Source organism: Gigantopelta aegis, chromosome 10, assembly GCF_016097555.1.
Source record: "Gigantopelta aegis isolate Gae_Host chromosome 10, Gae_host_genome, whole genome shotgun sequence".
Classification (NCBI taxonomy): Eukaryota; Metazoa; Mollusca; class Gastropoda; order Neomphalida; family Peltospiridae; genus Gigantopelta; species Gigantopelta aegis.
The window spans coordinates 35,481,287-35,501,775 of record NC_054708.1 but is presented as its reverse complement, the minus strand read 5'-3'; the positions used below and the strand labels follow the sequence as shown (position 1 = coordinate 35,501,775).

At 37.0% G+C, this 20,489-nt stretch overlaps 2 protein-coding genes across 3 annotated transcripts in view; one reads left to right on the top strand and one right to left on the bottom strand.

The window, feature by feature from the left end:
* Positions 1–856: 856 nt before the first annotated feature.
* On the bottom strand, positions 857–18,983 carry LOC121384745 (ubiquitin domain-containing protein 2-like). Of its 2 annotated transcripts, none has more exons than XM_041515281.1 (3): positions 18,824–18,983; positions 4,447–4,683; positions 857–3,255 (listed from the first exon to the last, which is right to left on the bottom strand). In XM_041515281.1, the coding sequence occupies exons 1-3, from the start codon at positions 18,903–18,905 to the stop codon at positions 2,864–2,866; spliced, it is 711 nt and encodes a 236-aa protein (XP_041371215.1). In that variant the 5' UTR covers positions 18,906–18,983; the 3' UTR covers positions 857–2,863. The 2 variants fall into 2 exon arrangements, with proteins under 2 accessions (XP_041371215.1, XP_041371216.1); XM_041515282.1 differs by having other exon boundaries at positions 18,839–18,983.
* Positions 18,984–19,201: 218 nt separating this feature from the next.
* The window catches only part of LOC121384078 (MMS19 nucleotide excision repair protein homolog), a 44,010-nt gene continuing 42,722 nt past the window's right edge, over positions 19,202–20,489 (top strand). The window contains exon 1 of the mRNA XM_041514300.1: positions 19,202–19,275. Within this exon, the coding sequence (XP_041370234.1) occupies positions 19,206–19,275 (70 nt within the window). The 5' untranslated portion in view covers positions 19,202–19,205. The remainder of the gene's footprint in view (positions 19,276–20,489) is intronic.

Here is a 20,489-nt window from a genome sequence, read left to right as displayed (position 1 = left end):
CAAACAAGTGCTTTTTAAGATTCTGGAATGATATTTAAGCCAACACAGACACACACATTCACTGAACATTTTGTCTTAAAAACATTTCAAATTTGGTCATGTTACACATGTATCTAGCAACTGAAATCAAAAAAGGTGCCCAATGTAAAATAATTGCAGAGATAAAAACTGTTTATTTTCCTCAAATGGGACTGAACTACATTATTATGTGAATGCATAATATATCTGACACATGAATGGTCAGAAATACATAAACCATGGGATGAACAAAAGAAAGGAATGTTTAATCACACCCCAACACATTTTAAATCTTTAGTGTTTAGTCATGACACTAAAGTAATTTTGAAATGCCATTTTTTAAGTGATCCGTAAACAGAAAAACCCCACCCAAATAACCTTGACCACTAAGAAGGGGGGTGGGGGTATCTAAGAGTACAACTTGAGCTATACCTCCTTATCTGTATTTTTTTGTACAAATGCTTACCAGTATGTACATATGTATTATATAGAGGATAATAAACGAGTTACAGTTATTATAAAATTTATGTCCCAAGTACAATAATTTTAGCTGACACGAGCTTTAGCAATGACAATTGAAAATTATTTCATGAGTTTGTTATTCTATTTATTACCTCAGCTATTTATTTTCGGCAAACGTGTGCACATACATGTATAGAAACTATCTAAACCACTTTATGCACTGTTCTGAGTATTGCTGTAACTTTATAATTTAATCACGTTCATAGATAATTTTCAAAAACAAAAGTTCTCTTTATTCTGGTAGAAAATCTATAATGAATTGCATTAAAGTGACATTTTGTTACAAATTTAACACCAAACACAGAGAGCCGTAAACGCAAATTCTTTAAACTACATGACGTCATTTTGTGTGGTTGCCAAATTGTAATGACATCATATTTAGTACCGACAAAGTCATTGATTTGTAAGCGTCAAATCATCCAAAAGTATTGTTCGTTAAAGTCAAGGTGCACACAAAAACCAGTTTAATTAAGTTTGCTACACAATTGGGCTTAATTCACTAAATTCTCACAAATTAGCAATCTTACAGTGTAATGCAAAACGATATGCAAGATTATGTTGCTTGAGAGAGTTTTGTGAATTAGTTCCCTTGTATGTCCGATTTCAACCCCCACCTCATACCAACAATACACAATGGAATTGTCTTCTAATTTCAACGACTGATACTGTTAATATTAAGTAAACATACTGTACCAAGATACATATTTTGTAGTTCCAGGTTATCTTGAAACAGACTTATTCAACTCTTAATATAATATACTAAACATGATGACATGTGCAACCTGAAAGCAATTTTCAAATACATACAAACATACATGTATGTAAGAAATAAAATGACCTGCTCAGTACTTTTCAACTTCACATATAGGTTGGTGCCAGGAAGGAGGAAAAGCCCTTTTCCCCTCATATTTTTAAAAACGAGTGTTTGCCGGTCCCACTTGTGTTATTCTTGTCAGTCCGAAGCACCTGTCCGTTTCTATTATTGAAACAAATTCCTATCCATCAACTGGACCGGCCTGCCCAGACATCAGTATTTTGTGCATGATTTAAAATAATAACAAATAATTAAACAACATCGGTGTTTCAGATGTCTGTGATTTTTAAGTCTACCATAAGGATGTATCGCCAGTCACTGAAGTTGGAACTACAGTAGTATCAATCCACTGCCACTAGGCTAGACATTTGTCAAAGCCGCTATGCTGGTCACGAGATTAAACAGACGTTAACAATAACACCATTCTTGGTGAGAAAGCTATCAAGGTATTACACTCAAATTAAAACAAAGGACCCAGAGTTTGCAATCATTGTACTGTCAACACCTGTGCATGGAGCACTGTCGGGTTGACTTTCAGAGTCTGAAGCAAGTGAAATACAAATGCTTGAAAAAGCATAAAATATACCGATTATAATATATAAATGTATTTAATGTAGTGTATCCAATAATTATAAAAGACTTTAAATTAATAAAAATGTTTCCATCTTTTTTTTTTTTAAGTACTTGTAAGTGGGAGTGAGCAGAATAGCTACACCGGCTATTTCTAGATCCAGTAGAGGTCAAATGTCATCCAATCAGCAACAACGTTATTAATCGTTTTGTCTAAACAGGTGCTAGCTTAAGCTGTCAAACGTTTCAACGGTGTCATCTTGGATTGATTTTCAGGACACAGTGCTGAATACTCATACTTTTTATACATATATATGGGAGTTAAAATTCATAGCTTTTATTCTTTTTTGTATTATTTATTCCATTGTGTTAAATATATTCAATTTGTGTTTTTTTCTTTCATGTTTTGATGTTTATCAGTTCACATTCATGATTCAAGATAAAAATATACAAATGCCACAGACTATGATTTTTTAACACACTATTTGGCAAATATCACCGTTTAAATGATTTTTATCAAAATCTAGATTGTACACCCCCAACTAGAGACTACCTCACATACACATTTCAAATATCTTTCCTGTGGGACTATGTTTATATCACCAGGCTGCATCATTATTTGCACCAACCAGCTTTTTGAAAAGAACAACACTACATGTGTCTGTTTCTTTCCTACATAGAGAAATAAACTTTATGTTGTAAAACAAATGTATGATCCTTGTTTACTACTGAAATCAAGTTGGTCAACAAACAAGCTGTATATCAACAGGCTTACAAAATATTGTGAGACAAGTATAAGTATAAAAAAATAAAAATAATTAAAAAAAACCCATCACAGACTGTCAAACTGTAATTAAAAGCTCACGTTATTTCAGTCTTGTTTATGAGAGGATAAACTTTCCTCCTCATCAAAAATAAACTATTTTCCTCTCTTTCTGTTCATTTCTTGACATCTTCTTTTGTTTCTGACACAATCACCTGAATCACATAGCCTTTGAGTATTTTTATATCCTCGATGTGCAGTTTGTCATTAAGAAGTTTGCCCGAATAGAACCACCGCTGGTTTGCAACATCCACTCCAGTCTCCTCACAAAGCCTCTTTTTTACTTTTAACACAGTGTCTGTTGTCCGAACAGGCAACTTGAGGTCTTTGTTAACAGTGGACAAACGGAATTTTATTGGGATTTCCACGCCTGGGGATGAATTGGCATCGGTGTCTTGTCCTGTATCACTTTCACTTGCCTCCTCTATCAAGTTTGTGGGGGCACTGAGAACATAAACTGGTAGCTGATAGCGGTTTCCCAGTTCATCGTAACAATCCATAAGTGTACCTACAATAAATAAAATAAGATTTAAAAAAAAAACCCTAAACTTTTTTGTCAATCAAATTCCATGTCAGTATGAAATAATGACAATTAATCTAGTTCTGCTTGAAAAAACAACATACTAGAAAATCTACTTGAGATTTACTTTTTGTCCTAGTAGATATAAAAACAAAAACATGACCTTTTAGTAAAAAATTATCACCTAAAACATTGCTATATCTTTTCAAGATATTAAAGCCGCACACCCTAGTTCCATCCAGCGAAAATAAATTATAATTTGGTTAATCTACAAACCTGTAACACACTTAGATCACGTTTTTATCAAATGGAGTGAAAAAGCAGGTTTTATATCGATAAATACCATGGGAATCCCCATGTCCCAATTGCTTGAAATAATTTTGAAAGTTAGTATTCTGATGTCACCGGTAGATGTCGCTCGAAGCACAACAATGCCTACGTCACAACAAATTTCACAGACTTGGGGTGCGTTTCTTTCACCTCTTCTGGACATGTTCCAACTGTTCTGTCCTGGTTGTATCCCCTCTCCAGATATCGTAAGACTTAGCAAAATTATTGGTTTTAAGGGTTTGTAACGTTTTGTATTGAGACACTTACTTGTCTGAACTTTATTGTTACTGAAAATGTTCACGAACTGTGAAGAAAAATCTCACAAATGAACAACAACAAATCGGATGTCGATTGCGCGAACCGTGCACGAGAAAACAAACCGAACCAAAATGATAACGGTCACGTGATATACCAACGTCTGTGACATTGAAATGGAAATATCCCTTCTAAAAATAGATTAGACCGTGTCTGCTCAACGTTTTTTTCTCAGACGTGCGTGCGATTTTATGAAATACGAAAAATGCATTTTGTGGTATTACAAAACCAGGATTACCAAAAAACACTTCAGGTGAATGGAAATGTATATTCTAAATAATAAACAGTAAGTAAAGTGCAATTTTATTTGTGAAAAAATTGGGTTTAATAGCGAAAAACAACGCCGTAATGGTTAACAACTAGCCGTAACTAGGGTGTGTCCCTTTAAAAAATATTGTAAATAATTACCTTATTATGCCGCCCACTTTGGGACCCAACTGATTTTGGTGTTATAACAAGCTTGGTGTTATTACGAGTTTTATTATTTCAACTTAGGTAAGTGCACCAACATTATAAAGAAATATTTTAACAAACCATGTGGGAGTGAAATATTGGCCCCATCGACAATGGCTTGAGCTAAAGCATGATCTCCAGTCTCTAAAGCATACGCAGCTGCTTTTAAGGCATCCCAGATCTCCTTTCGTCCTTCAAATGCTGGGGCAGTGTCCCAGAATTCATCTCTTTTGCTGCGAAGTTGACCTTCTGTTAATGGAACATCGCTTTTCCATTTTGGTTTTTCTGGCTTAAGTGGCTGGTTTCTACCAATGGAAACTAAAAGAAAGCAGTATAGTTAATAATAAAAATAATAATAGATATTAAAATTATGATTAAAAAGCTAAAAACTAAATTTACCATAAATTAAGGTAACTTTGTCAAAACTTTATGCAATTTATTTCGAGATAAAACGGGGAGCGGGGGAAGGAGATCGTTTGGTCAAGCTAGTTGCAACTTGGTATTTTTATCAAGGGAATTTCTTAAGGATTCCAATTTGCCATTATTTTTAATGTTTCCAAACCATATAATTCAGAAAAGTTGGTTAACAATAACACACATATATTAAAATATCTATTGAAATAGAAGTTACAAAAAAAAGCATTCACTATTATAAACCATTTGTTCAATGTGTAATATATAAATGCATAGAAGTGAACCTACAGCTGCTTAATGCATGACAAATAACCATTTACCTGGATGATTGATAATGAACAGTGTGAAATCTTTTTAAAGATTTGATTAATTATTGACCTGACTGATGGAAGAAAGAAATGTTACACTTACAGACTATATTTAAAGTGGTTAACTTTCCTTTTAAGCATCAACAGCAGACTAATTGCTCTTAGAACTTCAACACGAAAATACATGTACTGTATTAGTCATGTGCGGTTATTAAATTTGGCTTCGGTTTTGGTTTCAGATTTCGGCCAAAGAGTAGTTTTCAGTTTGAATTTTTATTGACATTTTAATGAAATTTGGTCTCGCAATAAGAAAATGTTGCAAAGCTAAAGAAAGAACAGTTTGTAGAACAATCATGTTCCAGGCTTGAAGGTCTATTAAAAAAATCAGCTATACTAGTCAGCCGGGTTAGTAAATACTTTCGCCAAGTTAAATGGCAATGAGCTTGCATTACAAACGACACAGCTCGACATTCAAAACGTGTACCGAATCTGTAGTTCAACATCACAAAATGCAAAAATATGAATCGTTCTGACTGAAGTGAATGAATTTTGGTATTGATTCGCCTATGAATTATTTTTTTCTTCAGACGAGCTGGACCCACATTCACAAAACATCGTAAGCCTAGTTTTACACGTAAACATAAATCTACGACTGAAGAGCTATTCATGAAACAACGAAAACGTAAGTTACGTGTGAAGTTGGACGTAAATATAAGAGTGCCTCAGGTTGCAACTAACACTGCACGTAAGTTGTGTACATATAATAAATCAAGCACGATCGCCGTTATTTACTATTATTTACTGAAACTAGCAGAATTTCCAATAAATGAAGCAGTTTGCGATGGCGAACGCCCATAGATTGAACATATTTTTGTTGGTGATCGAACAGATGTTTTCGACTCGGCCAATTTCTCCTGAGTTATCTTTTCCTTTTTAAGAAATGTCCTCAAGTCCCCACCAAAGAAAGAAATGTTTTATTTAATGACGCACTCAACACATTTTATTTACGGTTATATGGTGTCAGACATATGGTTAAGGACCACACAGATTTTGAGAGGAAACCCGCTGTCGCCACTACATGGGCTACTCTTCTGATTAGCAGCAAGGGATCTTTTATTTGTGCTTCCCACAGGCAGGATAGCACAAACCATGGCCTTTGTTGAACCAGTTATGGATCACTGGTCGGTGCAAGTGGTTTACACCTACCCATTGAGCCTTGCGGAGATACCACTCACTCAGGGTTTGGAGTTGGTATCTGGATTAAAAATCCCATGCCTCGACTGGGATCCGAACCCAGTACCTACCAGCCTGTAGACCGATGGCCTACCACGAGCAAGGCTCAATGGGTAGGTGTAAACCACTTGCACCGACCAGTGATCCATAAAAGATCCCTTGCTGCTAATCGGAAAGAGTAACCCATGTAGTGGCGACAGCGGGTTTCCTCTTAAAATCTGTGTGGTCCTTAACCACATGTCTGACGCCATATAACTGTAAATAAAATGTGTTGAGTGTGTCGTTAAATAAAACATTTCTTTCTTTCTTTCTTTTTATGTTATTATAAGATTTATGTTTATTAATCTAATCATGCACTAATGAGTAGAATGTTTTATAGTTCAGAGGAACTGGACATTTGTTGTTTGGTTTCTTTGGTTTTTTAAAATCTGCTGTACACCACATTTTACATATTATCAGTGACAAATGGTAGCCTTTATTTGTTGTTATTAATATATATTTTTTTATTAGTCTAATCATGCACCAGTGAGTGTTGTATGTTATTCTTCAGAAGAACCAGGGAATGGGCATTTTTCCTCCACATGTATCTATTTTGTTTCAGTACTGAGACCAGGACGTCTACATTATGGTAGCCCCACTCCCATGGCTAGTGATACTCAGTGTTGGGCTAGAAAATAACCACTATTGTCATGCCCGATGGCTAGTGAAAAAAAAAAAGAAGTAAATGTTGCAGTTAAGTCCGTTTTATAAATATGAATATCCTGACCCTACCCCAACCCCCAACGTTAGTGTTTTTAGGCACCATCTCTTTCTTTAGGTGACATATCTGATTATTACTATTATTTAGTCAAATTGTATTAAGTTAAAGTAAAGTAGGGCTAGTGAAATGTTAATCGTGGCTAGAAAACAAAAAATTAAATCACTGATCCCATGGCTAGTGGATTTATTAAAAATTCTACAAGCCCTGTGGGACTCGGGGCTGGCTCTGAGTGAGCAAACTATTTCGCCAAATTATATTAAAAAAGTTAAAACCCAGAGTAATTTTCCAACAAAACACCAATTATTTTATGGATGTGTTTCGCCAAATGAAAATAAAATTTGCCATTTGATCCTAAAATTCGCAACTGGCGAATTTGGCGAGTTGCAGAGCTAGTCCTGGGACTGATATTTAGTCCTTTTATAATAGTGTTAACAAGCACAGCGGTTCTAGAATACGGTGGCCTGATGCACGAGTACAGTGGTTTTTAGATTCGGACAACTAAAAAACTCCTGTATCCACCCCTGCTGTATCAACACTTCTGAGATAAAATTAAAATTTGGGGGGCATTCGAGCATGAACGCACAGCTCAGATGTGAAGGATTGCAGATGTATTTGGCGATATTTTGTTGCTATATATTATTTCTTCAAACACATTCAGGTGCATTAGTAAAGTTAAAACAAAATTTCAATACCAATTTTGCACTGGAATTTTTCCAGCGTTCTTAAAATGGAAAAGTCATGTACCCAGTTTATGGTTACTGTAAGGAGATGCCAACGCTACACAAAGAAACCCGACACCCCTATGCAAAACGAACCTGCGCTGTACTTTGTTGTAGTGATGTATATGGGCATCTTGTTTCTTTTTGTAGAGTTGGTACTGATTAACAACATGTAAGTTTAATGTCATGACTGGACTCTAGAATATTCAAACTAAAGGCAGTAAAGCTCTGTGGCCAGCATCAGATTTAGGATTTTTTTTTTATTTGAGACAAAGTAGCTTGCAACCATTTGGTTATTGACGATTGCAAAGCATTACAAAAAGTTTCCTTTAGCACTTCCCTACATATCAATATCAATAAGGGAAGGGCTCGAGGTGATTCGAGCTAGGACGGACTATCAGGTAATTTTTTTCCTTCAAAATCTTGATTCGCAATATTTCTAGTCATTTGTAGATTGATTAGCAACTACTATTTAATGTTTTAAAATTGTGTAGTGATCTCTGAAACTTGTGTAGTGAATCGCAACGCGATACTGAACAAAATGTTCTCTGACTATACAGCCGTGTCCAGTGTATCACTATCAGCACACTTGGTATTTTGCTTTAGTACACTTAGGAAGTTGTCATGTTGTCTGTGTTTTTAACAAATTAAAGTTCAATTCCTTTTTCAATGGTTAATCAAGTATCAACATATTTATTGTTAAGGGTGCAATTAAAAATTATTAGAATTATCAATAATTATATCCTAATTTCAAAATAAATCATTCATCTGTTTTTGTGTACATATAAACGCGAATTAGGTCAGCCTTATTAATATTATGAATGTTAATGTAACAAAACGATAAAATCGGAAACTGAAATATTTGGCTGTCCGCTGTATTTACGGAAAATAGCGGATAAAATACGGAGCTATAGTGCGTGGTGAAGTCTGATTGGCTATTACAAAGTTGTCAGATGCCATGCTTTTGAAGTAAAAGTCACTCCGAATTTCAGTTGTTGTATTTTCACTTTCCAGGTTAGTAAAACACAATGTACAGAAGACCTACACGTCCCACACCTTGGCAAAAACACAGTTTATGTAAATATATGTATAACAAGTTGACATGTCCAGTTAATTTGATGTTTTGTTAATGAATGGTTATCGCGAACGATGAGTCGCATGACCTTGGGGGTTGGTAAGTTATGTAGGATTATATTAGTACATCTAAGTTTATGGTTTAGGGAAAATGATTTGTTGCTCCAAAATACTTTATTAATATGATACAGTGTAATTGTTGGATAGTAAATATTGTATGTTTGTACTCGATTTAAGACAAGGGAAAGTAACTTGATGAATAAATGTAATTGCCTTGACTGATAGCGTATTGTGTAGGTCGATCGGTCTATATGATTGGTCAAGAATTACAGTCTAGCGTTATCAAGGGAAGTAATTTTAATGTTCGGAAGGGAAATAGAAATTTCAGTCTAGCGTTATTAAGGGAAGTAACTCTACTGGGTACATTTTAATGGTTCTGAATAGAAACTGAAAGGTGGTTTCAGTATTTAGTTATTTGAATTAATTGATCAAATAGGTTTGCGACTAAATGTCTATTCGTTAGGTAAGCTGGAGTTAATTGATTAAGAGTTAACCCCATATGGGTTAAAGTGGAGATTGAATATGTAGTTTAATGTCATGATTTTGTTAATTAAGAGTTAACCCCATATGGGCTAAAGTGAAGATTGATATTGTTGACAGAATGACTGTTGTTTATGGTCATGATAATGTATCAAGTCCTTTTGTGGAAATTGATTGTTTAGTCATCCAAGTGCGAGTGCACTATAATAAGAATACAGGTTAGATGCGTTAACCAAGCTTAGTAAATATTAGTGTTGAGGTCATATTAATACTGATGTTGTAGTGCCTTGTGCATATTTATGTAACATAAATTGACATTGATAAAAAGTTGTCAGATGCCATGCTTTTGAAGTAAAAGTCACTCCGAATTTCAGTTGTTGTGTTTTCACTTTCCAGCTTTCCAGGTGACTGGTATCATCGAAACCTTACATTTGGCGAGCTTGCCAGGATTGGAAGCATCCTAGATCAACCGTTTTAGGATCGGATGGTTCCTAGCTAATGGATACAGTCGACCTGTGTGAACAACTGACATGGAATTGGAGAGATTGATTTAAAACACCAAACCATTCTGATACTGTCTACCTGCATGAACAAATACCATGGAACTGGAAAGCTTGATTCTTGACATCAGAACTGTTCTGTATGCATTGGATGTAAAAGACTTACTGGAAGTTATCGAAACTTGCAAAGTTCCAAGGAAAGTTACTGTGAAAACCAGAGCCGACGCCATTGGCATAATTGAAGCCTACCTGGAGAAAATCCCCAAAGACAGGGAGGTAATCCCTATATTGACATCCTTGTGGAAAAACATGAAAGAATTCGAAACAAACAAAGTAGGAGTAAACACAGCAATAAGAAATGAAATGAAAATAAGTGGACAGATTGGTGTGGGTAGCGCCATTTCCTTCACATCTCTATCAAGACAAATAGAGGCGGAAATCAAGAAGGGATACAGCGATTCAGAAATCATGGATGCGGTCATCCGTGCAGTTCAAGTTGGTCAACCTCTCAGAGATTATCTTGATGGCAAGGACTTCCTGAATCTGCCAATCTTACGCAAGATTTTGCGTTCTTTCTACAAAGAGAAATCAGCAACCGAGTTATATCAAAAACTGTGCACTATGGCTCAGTTAGAGAATGAAGACCCACAGGACTTTGTGCTTCTTTTTTTGGACACACATCAGAAAGTTAACTTTGCCTCCCAAGAGGAAGGGTCAGGCTTACAATATGATGAAGAACTCATGCGTCGAATGGCTCTGAGGGCCATCTACACAGGCCTCAAGGACGGGTTGATTTGTCAAGATTTGAAAACAATCTTGTTGGGAAATCCATCGGATGATGAGTTATTGCAGGCTGTGAGTGCTTCTATGGCAGCAGAGGCGGAGAGAAAACGAAAACGGCCCGAAGCAGTGAGAAAGAAAATAAACTCATTCGAGGTAACCACTGAGAGGACAATCAGGGAACTGAGGGCGGAAATTTGTGCCTTAAACCAAAAGTTAGAGGAGAAGCAGCGCAGACCAGAATCGAGACCGGCCAGACCCATGCGAAAGTGTACGGCCTGTTCACAGGAAGGAGACCATTTCCGTTGTGACCACTGTTTTAAATGCGGCAGTTCAGAACACTGGAGTCGAGGTTGCCGAAGGTCGGGAAACGGACACAGGCTTCAGAAAGGGGACCACCTGAAGCTTCCAACAGAAGGTCCCAACTAGTAAATTCTGAAACTGACTCTGGGATAACAGAGGAACGTTATCCACTGAACGATCCATACACACATGAACAGCTTTGTGAAAAGATTAGGAGCCTCGAGAGTGTATCACAAACCATTTCATGGAGTATTCGTGAGTTGAAAGGAACAAGTTCTCTACCTTCAAGTGACAGTGCCAAACTGATAAGACTTGTTGGGAATGAATGTCAGGTGACATGTACTATGAACGGTGTAAAGACTCGGGTTTTGTGGGACTCAGGGGCTCAGGTGTGCATCATGCCAGAAAGTTGGATGCATTCTCACCTGAAAGACATTGTGGTTAGACCTATTAATGAATTGGTAGGTGATAATCCTTTAACTTTACATGCGGCCAATGGGACAATCGTACCGTTTACCGGATGGGTGTGTATCCAGTTTAAATTGCTAGATGGACAAACAGAACTTTCAGTACCATTTTTGATTACAAATATGTCAGATTTTAAACAGGTAATAGTGGGGTATAATGTAATAGAACATTACATGAAACAAGGAGAGTCCCCATTAAATGACAAGGTTAAGGTGATGAGGGCATCAGTGGGCGATATAGATTTTAGTAGAGCAAAGGCAGTGGTAAATCTCATCCAAAGGGATAGGTGTGAAACTGTAGGTCAAGTACGGTTGGGTAGGAAAGGGATAGTAATTCCGGCATGTACTTCTGAATCTGTGAGATGTTCTGTTCGAACAGGTCCAGAGTTGAATGGAACCCCAGTCTTGTTTGAACCGTGTGTGGAAGCAACCTGGCCAGAGGGATTGGAGGTAACCGAGTCTGTAATGAAGCGGTGGGAGATACAATCCAGTTTCCATTAGGGTATCCAATACCAATGAGCATGCAGTCACTCTAAAAGGTAAGATGATGTTGGGCACATTAGAAATGATTCAGTCAATAACCCCACTTCCAGGAAAAGTGGAAGAAAATAAAACTGAAAGTAATACCGACAAGAGTGACAAGGAACAGAAAAGCGATAAGATGAGGCATACAGGTAAGTGGTACCCACCGGTAGATCTTGGGCAAACTCTTACCAGAGAACAAGAAGACATAGTCCGAGAAATGCTGCAGGAGAAAAGTAGTGCTTTTGCAAAAGATGGAGAAGTGGGGACTATACCTGAACTGCAGTTGAATATTGAAGTTTTGGACAGGACGCCAGTCCAGAAAACGTACTTGGGAATACCTCCCCCACTATATAAGGAGGTGAAGGAATATCTTAAAGACTTGATTTGGCGTGGCTGGATTGTTAAATCTCGGTCACCATATTCGTCGCCAATGGTAGCTGTGCGGAAGCACGAATGAACCCTGAGACTCTGCATCGATTATCGCTTACTTAATCAAAAGACTGTTCCTGACAGACAACCTATACCCAGAATACAGGATGCATTAGATAGTCTTGGAGGTAAGTGTTGGTTCTCAGTTTTAGACCAAGGAAAGGCGTACCATCAAGGATTTGTAAAAGAGCAGTGTAGACCGTATACTGCATTTGTCACCCCATGGGGACTATATGAATGGGTTCGGATTCCATTTGACCTAACAGGAGCTCCTGCAGAGTTCCAAAGGTATATGAATAATATGTTGGAAGGTAGATTTTTCAAGGAAGGCAAAACCTTTGTATGACCTTCTTAAGGTGAACAATGATCACGATAAGTGGTCAGAGCGAAGAAATAGTGCTGGGAGAAGAAAGATAGGTCCAGCATCTTCTAAACAACCAATCACTTGGACAGGAAAACACCAACATCAGTTGAATTGTTTGATTGAAACACTTTGTTCGGAGCAAATAATGTCATATCCAGATTTTGAAAAACCATTTGTAGTTCATACAGATGCATCACAGCTGGGATTGGGAGCTGTCTTGTATCAAGAAGGCAATGATGGGAAACTACATGTGATAGGCTATGGATCGAGGACACTCAGTCCTGCCGAGCAGAAGTACCACATGCATTCGGGTAAACTTGAGTTTTTGGCCTTGAAGTGGGCTATAACGGAACGTTTCAGAGATTATCTGTACTATGCTCCTTCATTTACAGTATATACAGATAATAACCCACTAACATATGTCTTAACATCAGCGAAACTCGACAGCACAAGACAAAGGTGGGTGGCTGAACTTTCAGAGTTTAATTTTGTAATCAAATATAGATCTGGCAAAAAGAACGTGGATGCGGACGGTTTATCACGAATGCCAATAGATATTGAAAAGGTTAGACATGAACAGAGGGAAGAAATTTCACCAGCCTTTATGTCAGCAGTGGTACAAACTGTGTGTGCAAACAAAGAGACCCCATGGATATGCGCTGTTACTGGTAACTATCCGGATAAAAGTGAAGAATGTGGAGTTGGGTTCAAGAGGTTGTTACCATTGGATATTCAGATGTCTCAGAGACGAGATCATGGGATCGCACCGGTGTTCCAAGCTAAATTAGAAGGTCAAAAACCAAGTTTCAGGGAGACACGGTCTTGGCAATTAAATTCCCGGTTAATGATGCGAGATTGGTACAAGTTGACGGTGAGTTCAGATGGAGTATTGGAAAGAAAAGTGATCTTTCCCGGAGGTGAAACAAAAGTACAAATTGTTCTACCAAAAGAATTTGTACCAGTGGTTTTGGAAGACTGCACAATAAGATGGGACACCTGGGAACAGAGAGGGTATTAGCTCTGGCTCGGGAGTGGTTTTTCTGGCCTCGAATGGCCAAGGAAATTGAACATAATGTCACAGAAGTTTGTCATTGTCTGAAGGATAGGCAACCAAATATCCCAAACCGTGCACTGTTGAAATCTATTTTGACTACTGCACCATTCCAACTGGTTTCAATTGATTTTCTTCACTTGGAGCAGAGTAGTGGTGGGTACGAATATATATTGGTCATCATGGACCACTTTACTCGTTTCGCACAGGCATACCCCACTCGTAACAAATCAGCAAAAACAGCAGCCAGCAAAATTTTTAATGACTATGTTCTTCGCTTTGGATTTCCAGAAAAGTTACACCATGACCAGGGACGTGAGTTTGAAAACAAGCTGTTTGATCACTTACAACATTACTGCGGTATTCAGAAATACAACACCATACCATCCAGCGGGTAATGGCCAGGTTGAACGATATAATCGGACCCTGTTGAGTATGCTGAGAAAGCTTCCAAAGGAGGCTAAATGCAATTGGAAGGACCATGTTGCTCAAGTGGTGCATGCATATAATTGTACAAAAAGTAACAGTACTGGTTTTTCACCATTCTTCCTGCTATACGGTAGAAATCCAAGGCTACCAATTGATTTGCTTTTTGGTATCAATCAAGACGAGGTGAATAAAAACCCCACTGAATATGCTGAGAAATGGAAAAGAAGGAAGCAGATAGCATATGATTTAGCAGCACAGAATTCAGAACAATCTGCAACCAAAGGTAAGAACATTTATGATAGAAAAGTTCATAGTTCAGTACTGATGCCAGGTGACCGTGTGTTAGTGCGGAATCTAGGTGAGAGAGGTGGCCCAGGAAAACTCCGGTCCTATTGGGAAGACTGCATACATGTAGTGGTCAAGCGAATGGCCGATGATAGTCCGGTTTATATGATTATGCCAGAGAATAAAAGGGGACGGGATCGGATTCTTCATCGGAATTTGTTGCTGCCATGTAACCATTTACTAGTGGTTCCTCCAGAGCGTAAACGGGAAGTAGCATCAAAATCCACATTAATTAGAGGGCGACCTACACCTGTGGATCGCAAAGTATTGTCGGACAATTCCTCTGATGAGGAAAGTGGTTACAGTGTGGTGAACAATCCTACACAGACTGAACTAATACGAAGGGAACTGAATCCTGAAGCTGAACCTTTTGTTCCGGACACAGTGGAGATCAATGATCAATTGGAGGAGGAAGCTAACTTAAATGAAGACAGTGGTGATGATGGGGAGCGAACTGAGAATGATAGAGATGGAACCTCGAGACCACAACGCAATCATCACCCTCCAGCAGTGTTTACTTACGATACCTTGGATAAACCCTCGTGGAATTTGGATACGAGTAAACAAGTGGAAATGATTAGTTGCACAAAGTGTTACCATATATTGCCCAGATTTAGATTCGAGACAGCTGTATAGGTGTGTGGGTACAAGTGATTTTGTTTAGTATCTTTGGTGAGGTGTTTGGTGCATGTTCAGTATGGATTAGTACATACCTATGGATACTATTCTTAAGGGTAAGTAATAGAGAGACCAGTTAATCAAGATGTCAAAAAGTTTAACGATAGTACTTAAGGCGTGGAATGGAATAGTAATAGGGGTATAGTAGCACATGAGTACCAACTCTCGCCAGGCTGTTTTTTTTAATGGAGATGTGTGAAAGCTTGTACATGCAGTTAATAATTCATTTAAGTTGTGTTGATAGAATTTTTATTTTTTATGTTGAGACAACATATTTAAATTGGGGGAGAGTGTAACAAAACGATAAAATCGGAAACTGAAATATTTGGCTGTCCGCTGTATTTACGGAAAATAGCGGATAAAATACGGAGCTATAGTGCGTGGTGAAGTCTGATTGGCTATTACAAAGTTGTCAGATGCCATGCTTTTGAAGTAAAAGTCACTCCGAATTTCAGTTGTTGTATTTTCACTTTCCAGGTTAGTAAAACACAATGTACAGAAGACCTACACGTCCCACACCTTGGCAAAAACACAGTTTATGTAAATATATGTATAACAAGTTGACATGTCCAGTTAATTTGATGTTTTGTTAATAAATGGTTATCGCGAACGACGAGTCGCATGACCTTGGGGGTTGGTAAGTTATGTAGGATTATATTAGTACATCTAAGTTTATGGTTTAGGGAAAATGATTTGTTGCTCCAAAATACTTTATTAATATGATACAGTGTAATTGTTGGATAGTAAATATTGTATGTTTGTACTCGATTTAAGACAAGGGAAAGTAACTTGATGAATACATGTAATTGCCTTGACTGATGGCGTATTGTGTAGGTCGATCGGTCTATATGATTGGTCAAGAATTACAGTCTAGCGTTATCAAGGGAAGTAATTTTAATGTTCGGAAGGGAAATAGAAATTTCAGTCTAGCGTTATTAAGGGAAGTAACTCTACTGGGTACATTTTAATGGTTCTGAATAGAAACTGAAAGGTGGTTTCAGTATTTAGTTATTTGAATTAATTGATCAAATAGGTTTGCGACTAAATGTCTATTTGTTAGGTAAGCTGGAGTTAATTGATTAAGAGTTAACCCCATATGGGTTAAAGTGGAGATTGAATATGTAGTTTAATGTCATGATTTTGTTAATTAAGAGTTAACCCCATATGGGCTAAAGTGAAGATTGATATTGATATTGTTGACAGAATGACTGTTGTTTATGGTCATGATAATGTATCAAGTCCTATTGTGGAAATTGATTGTTTAGTCATCCAAGTGCGAGTGCACTATAATAAGAATACAGGTTAGCAGAGTATGACAAATATTTTGAAAAGTCACTAGCCACAGGGCTAGTGGGTTTGTGAAAACCACTAGCCCACCAAGATAAAGCACTAGCCCAAATTCCTGATCAATTATAACTGGATTTTTATATAATTTTTGTAACATTACACATTTACGAGTATAACAGTAAAATAAAACAAACACTTAAATCATGTTGTAACTTTCAGTTTTTTGTCGTGTCGTATGTTTTGTCTTTTGTCAAGTGTGATCCATCGTCATTGTCCCGTTTTTGTCCCCCCCCCCCCCCCCCCGGGGAAAATTAATTGAGCAAACTCTTGGTTGGTATCTAAAAACACTATCAAAATAATTAAATTTAAATGAGGGTACGACAGTGTCGCCAGGAACGGTGATGCCAAATACAGGGCATTATCCCGTGTCAGACCGATATCAAAAGAATATAACGGCGACATCTAATCCGTTGTTAATTGATGAACAAAAAAGGTATTATCTTGTATCGGCAGCTATGACGTTTTATCCAAACCGCTACACGTAATAGGCCAAGCCGAGTCATTGCATATGCGGTTACCATTAAAGTAAATTGTTTTCCTGATTGCCGATAACCACATGTTAGCGAAGTGTTAAATTAAAAAACAATAGGTAAATAAAACAAACACTGAAATTCAAAGCATGGCTGGGGTTTACTTGATTGAGATTAACCTGTCGTCGCGATTGATGATTTCCAAGTTCTTAGCCTAAAACATGTGCGAGATTAACGACCACGTGACGTGTCTAACCAATCAAAAACACGCATGTCATTAGACTTTATTTCCTGTGCCAGAAACTTGAAAGGGAAAGGTAAACAATGCATGCTGTAACTGTGACGATGTAGAGATAGCATGTTACTGCAGTTTGCAGACCTAGCTCAAGTGGATTATTATTATATACTCATTGCGTTGTTGATATTATTCGATGACAAACATCACAATCAAATTTATTAAACGAAATTTCAGCCGAGAGAAAAAGAATGAAAGAAAACAAAAAACCCACGATCGAGCGATGACGAGAGGAGGGGGGAAACCACTAGCCCGCAGGGGCTAGTGGTTTTGCGTTTCTCACTAGCCCGAACTTAAAAACCACTAGCCACAGGCGTCGGGCTAGCGGATTTGTCGAACTCTGGTTAGATGCGTTAACCAAGCTTAGTAAATATTAGCGTTGAGGTCATATTAATATTGATGTTGTAGTGCCTTGTGCATATTTATGTAACAAATTGACATTGATGAAAAGTTGTCAGATGCCATGCTTTTGAAGTAAAAGTCACTCCGAATTTCAGTTGTTGTATTTTCACTTTCCAGCTTTCCAGGTGACTGGTATCATCGAAACCTTACATTAAAACCAGTTCAAAAAGACCTTTCCCGCATTTTAAAAATTATAGTAAACAGAGTAATAATTTTTTTCCGTTATTTTTATTTCAACTGAAAAGGAAAACTCAGACAAATGCTAACAAAACGAAAGAGTTACACCGTAATTGACATCATTCCAGTTCACAATTATCACATTGTTACAAAAAATAAAAGCAAAATAAGATCCACATGTGTGTACAATCTACCAAAGAAAAAAAAATCCATGTAGGCATCTTAGCCATGCATGACAATGAAAATGTATGCATCTGCAATACTGTGCCACTTAAGAAAAACCGATCATGAGATGAGTCATGTGTGATCATTCATTTTCAAAGTAATAATTTTAACAAGACAAAAGCAAAACGTACTAAAATAACCCTGTAGTGTAGCATTTATGGGCTACAAAGTGAGGTCATGGGCGGTCTTTAGAGGGGTTACCAATCCACATATACTGCGCCAAATCACAGGACATGCAAATCGTTTTGGAAACATGGGGGTGGGAAAGAGTTTGACACGTACCCCTCTAAAGACTAACCCTAACCATATACCTAAAACTACTCTAACCACTGAAAGGGGGATACTGGTTCAACTCATGCCAGGGGGTGTCTACATTTATGCATAATTTCAAAATGATTATTTACTACAGACACAAAATAATTTGTAGTGTATTTCAGATTATGCACGGCTTCATTGGTGCGAGACATATTTTATTAAGTATTTCACAGTGTTCACATAGAAAATGGTCTTTGAATGCTTGGATGCGCCGATACACCGGACAGCACTGTAGATGTGCAAAAGAAGAGATAGCATAATGATAAATTCATAAACCAAAACAACATAACAAGGATACCCAAACCTACCATGTTGTATCATACCTGTCATATCAGATGATTCACCAGAAGGGGGACCATTGTCCCTGTGAGCCCCAATGCACCCTCCCATTTCACTGCAGGGAGGGGAAAGGGCTGTCCAATGTTATTTTTTGGGAATTCCCTAAAATCACAATGGCCTTTCAACACCTAACAGATCAATGTGACGTAAAAAATGTCAGTGAAGAATAGACGCTTGTTCATTGGTTTAATTTATTGATTTGAAGTATCACCTTTTTAAAAAAAACCATAATTTTTACTTTGATTATTGTTTTATTGTAAGATATACATTTACATTTATATATGTGGTTAGTTGTATTAACCAAAAAACAAGTGAATTATTTTGCTGCAGTATTACAAAATGGCGACCTCCATGTGGAACACGATTATTGACAACTTTGTTGTTGAATTGAGAGATTCATCGCCTCAAGAACTAGTTGAAGGTTTATATCTTGCAAAAATGTTCTGCCAATTGTTTAAATATATTGCTTAATATTTTAGGGAAAGATTTATGACTGTTTCAGCATTTATTTAATTAAAAAAAACCTAATAATGGCTAATTTTACTTCAAAAGCAAAAATCATGTAAACCATAGATAGATGATAGACAAGCACGCAGCACGACTGTATGTTTCGTTTAACGACATTGCAGGTTGTCATCATAGCCCAGCAATCACGAATTACGCTGCATTTTGACACACATCATGCTTCTTGATATCTGTATGATAAAAATTACAATTTGTTGTATTCCATGACAACACTAAACAGTAAACTATAAAGTCCAAACCAAGGCGTTTGGACTGGTATGCATATTCAACGATACATAATGCACATTATTGCTTAATATTAACAAGTATAATCCTATAGTTAATTAATAAAACGGTTAAATGTGACGGCTATTATATATAACAGGCGCAGCCATTTTGTACCACATCAGTGTAATATACGACGGTCCCCAGACACTGTCTAGACACACTAAAAAGACGTGCCTCTTTTATTAAGATCATAGGGTATTGTGTGATAACCTCAAATCGTAATGGACATTATTCGCCGTCCTGCTTTATTACTGTAAGTAAGTAATTCTGTAAAACCCTTGATTAAGTAGACTTTCCCATCTAAAATCACAGAACTGACCAATTACATAGTCCCAAAGAAAAAACAATTATCACTTGGGTATCGTGATTGGTCATTTTTGCTCGAATGTATCCTACCAAAAGGCCTAATAATATGCATTTTTTCTGTAGATTTTTTAAAAGAAAAAATGCTGTAACACCATTTTGTTATATTGATGCAAATTGAAATATATTTAGTTAAATAGTTTATTATACTATCAAGTCATTGATGTTGTTTTACATTTCACATTTCGTTATATTGATGCAAATTGAAATATATTTAGTTAAATAGTTTATTATACTATCAAGTCATTTATGTTGTTTTACAAGTCAGGTTCATGAAAGTAAAGCGCCTTGTCGTAAATTAGAGCATTTGTTTACACTGTGCATAGAGAAGTTGGACGGAGCTGACGTCACTTCGCCCCAAGCTATACCACTGGACGTCACAAAAACAAAACAAAATGGCTGTCCCCAGTTAGCAGGAATAATCCTATTTTTTTATTAACTCTAAAGTTACACGCGTTTTTCATTTGTTAAAAGTCAGTA

Bases quoted from the DNA above. Each gene is read 5' to 3' on its own strand.
- LOC121384745 (XM_041515281.1), bottom strand. From the start codon at position 18,905: ATGGGAGGGTGCATTGGGGCTCACAGGGACAATGGTCCCCCTTCTGGT. The intron at 4,684-18,823 runs GTAGGTTTGGGT...GCTTTCTTTTAG, and splicing joins GACAGGTATGATACAACATG to TTTCCATTGGTAGAAACCAG. The intron at 3,256-4,446 runs GTTTGTTAAAAT...TATTTATTGTAG, and splicing joins CAATATTTCACTCCCACATG to GTACACTTATGGATTGTTAC.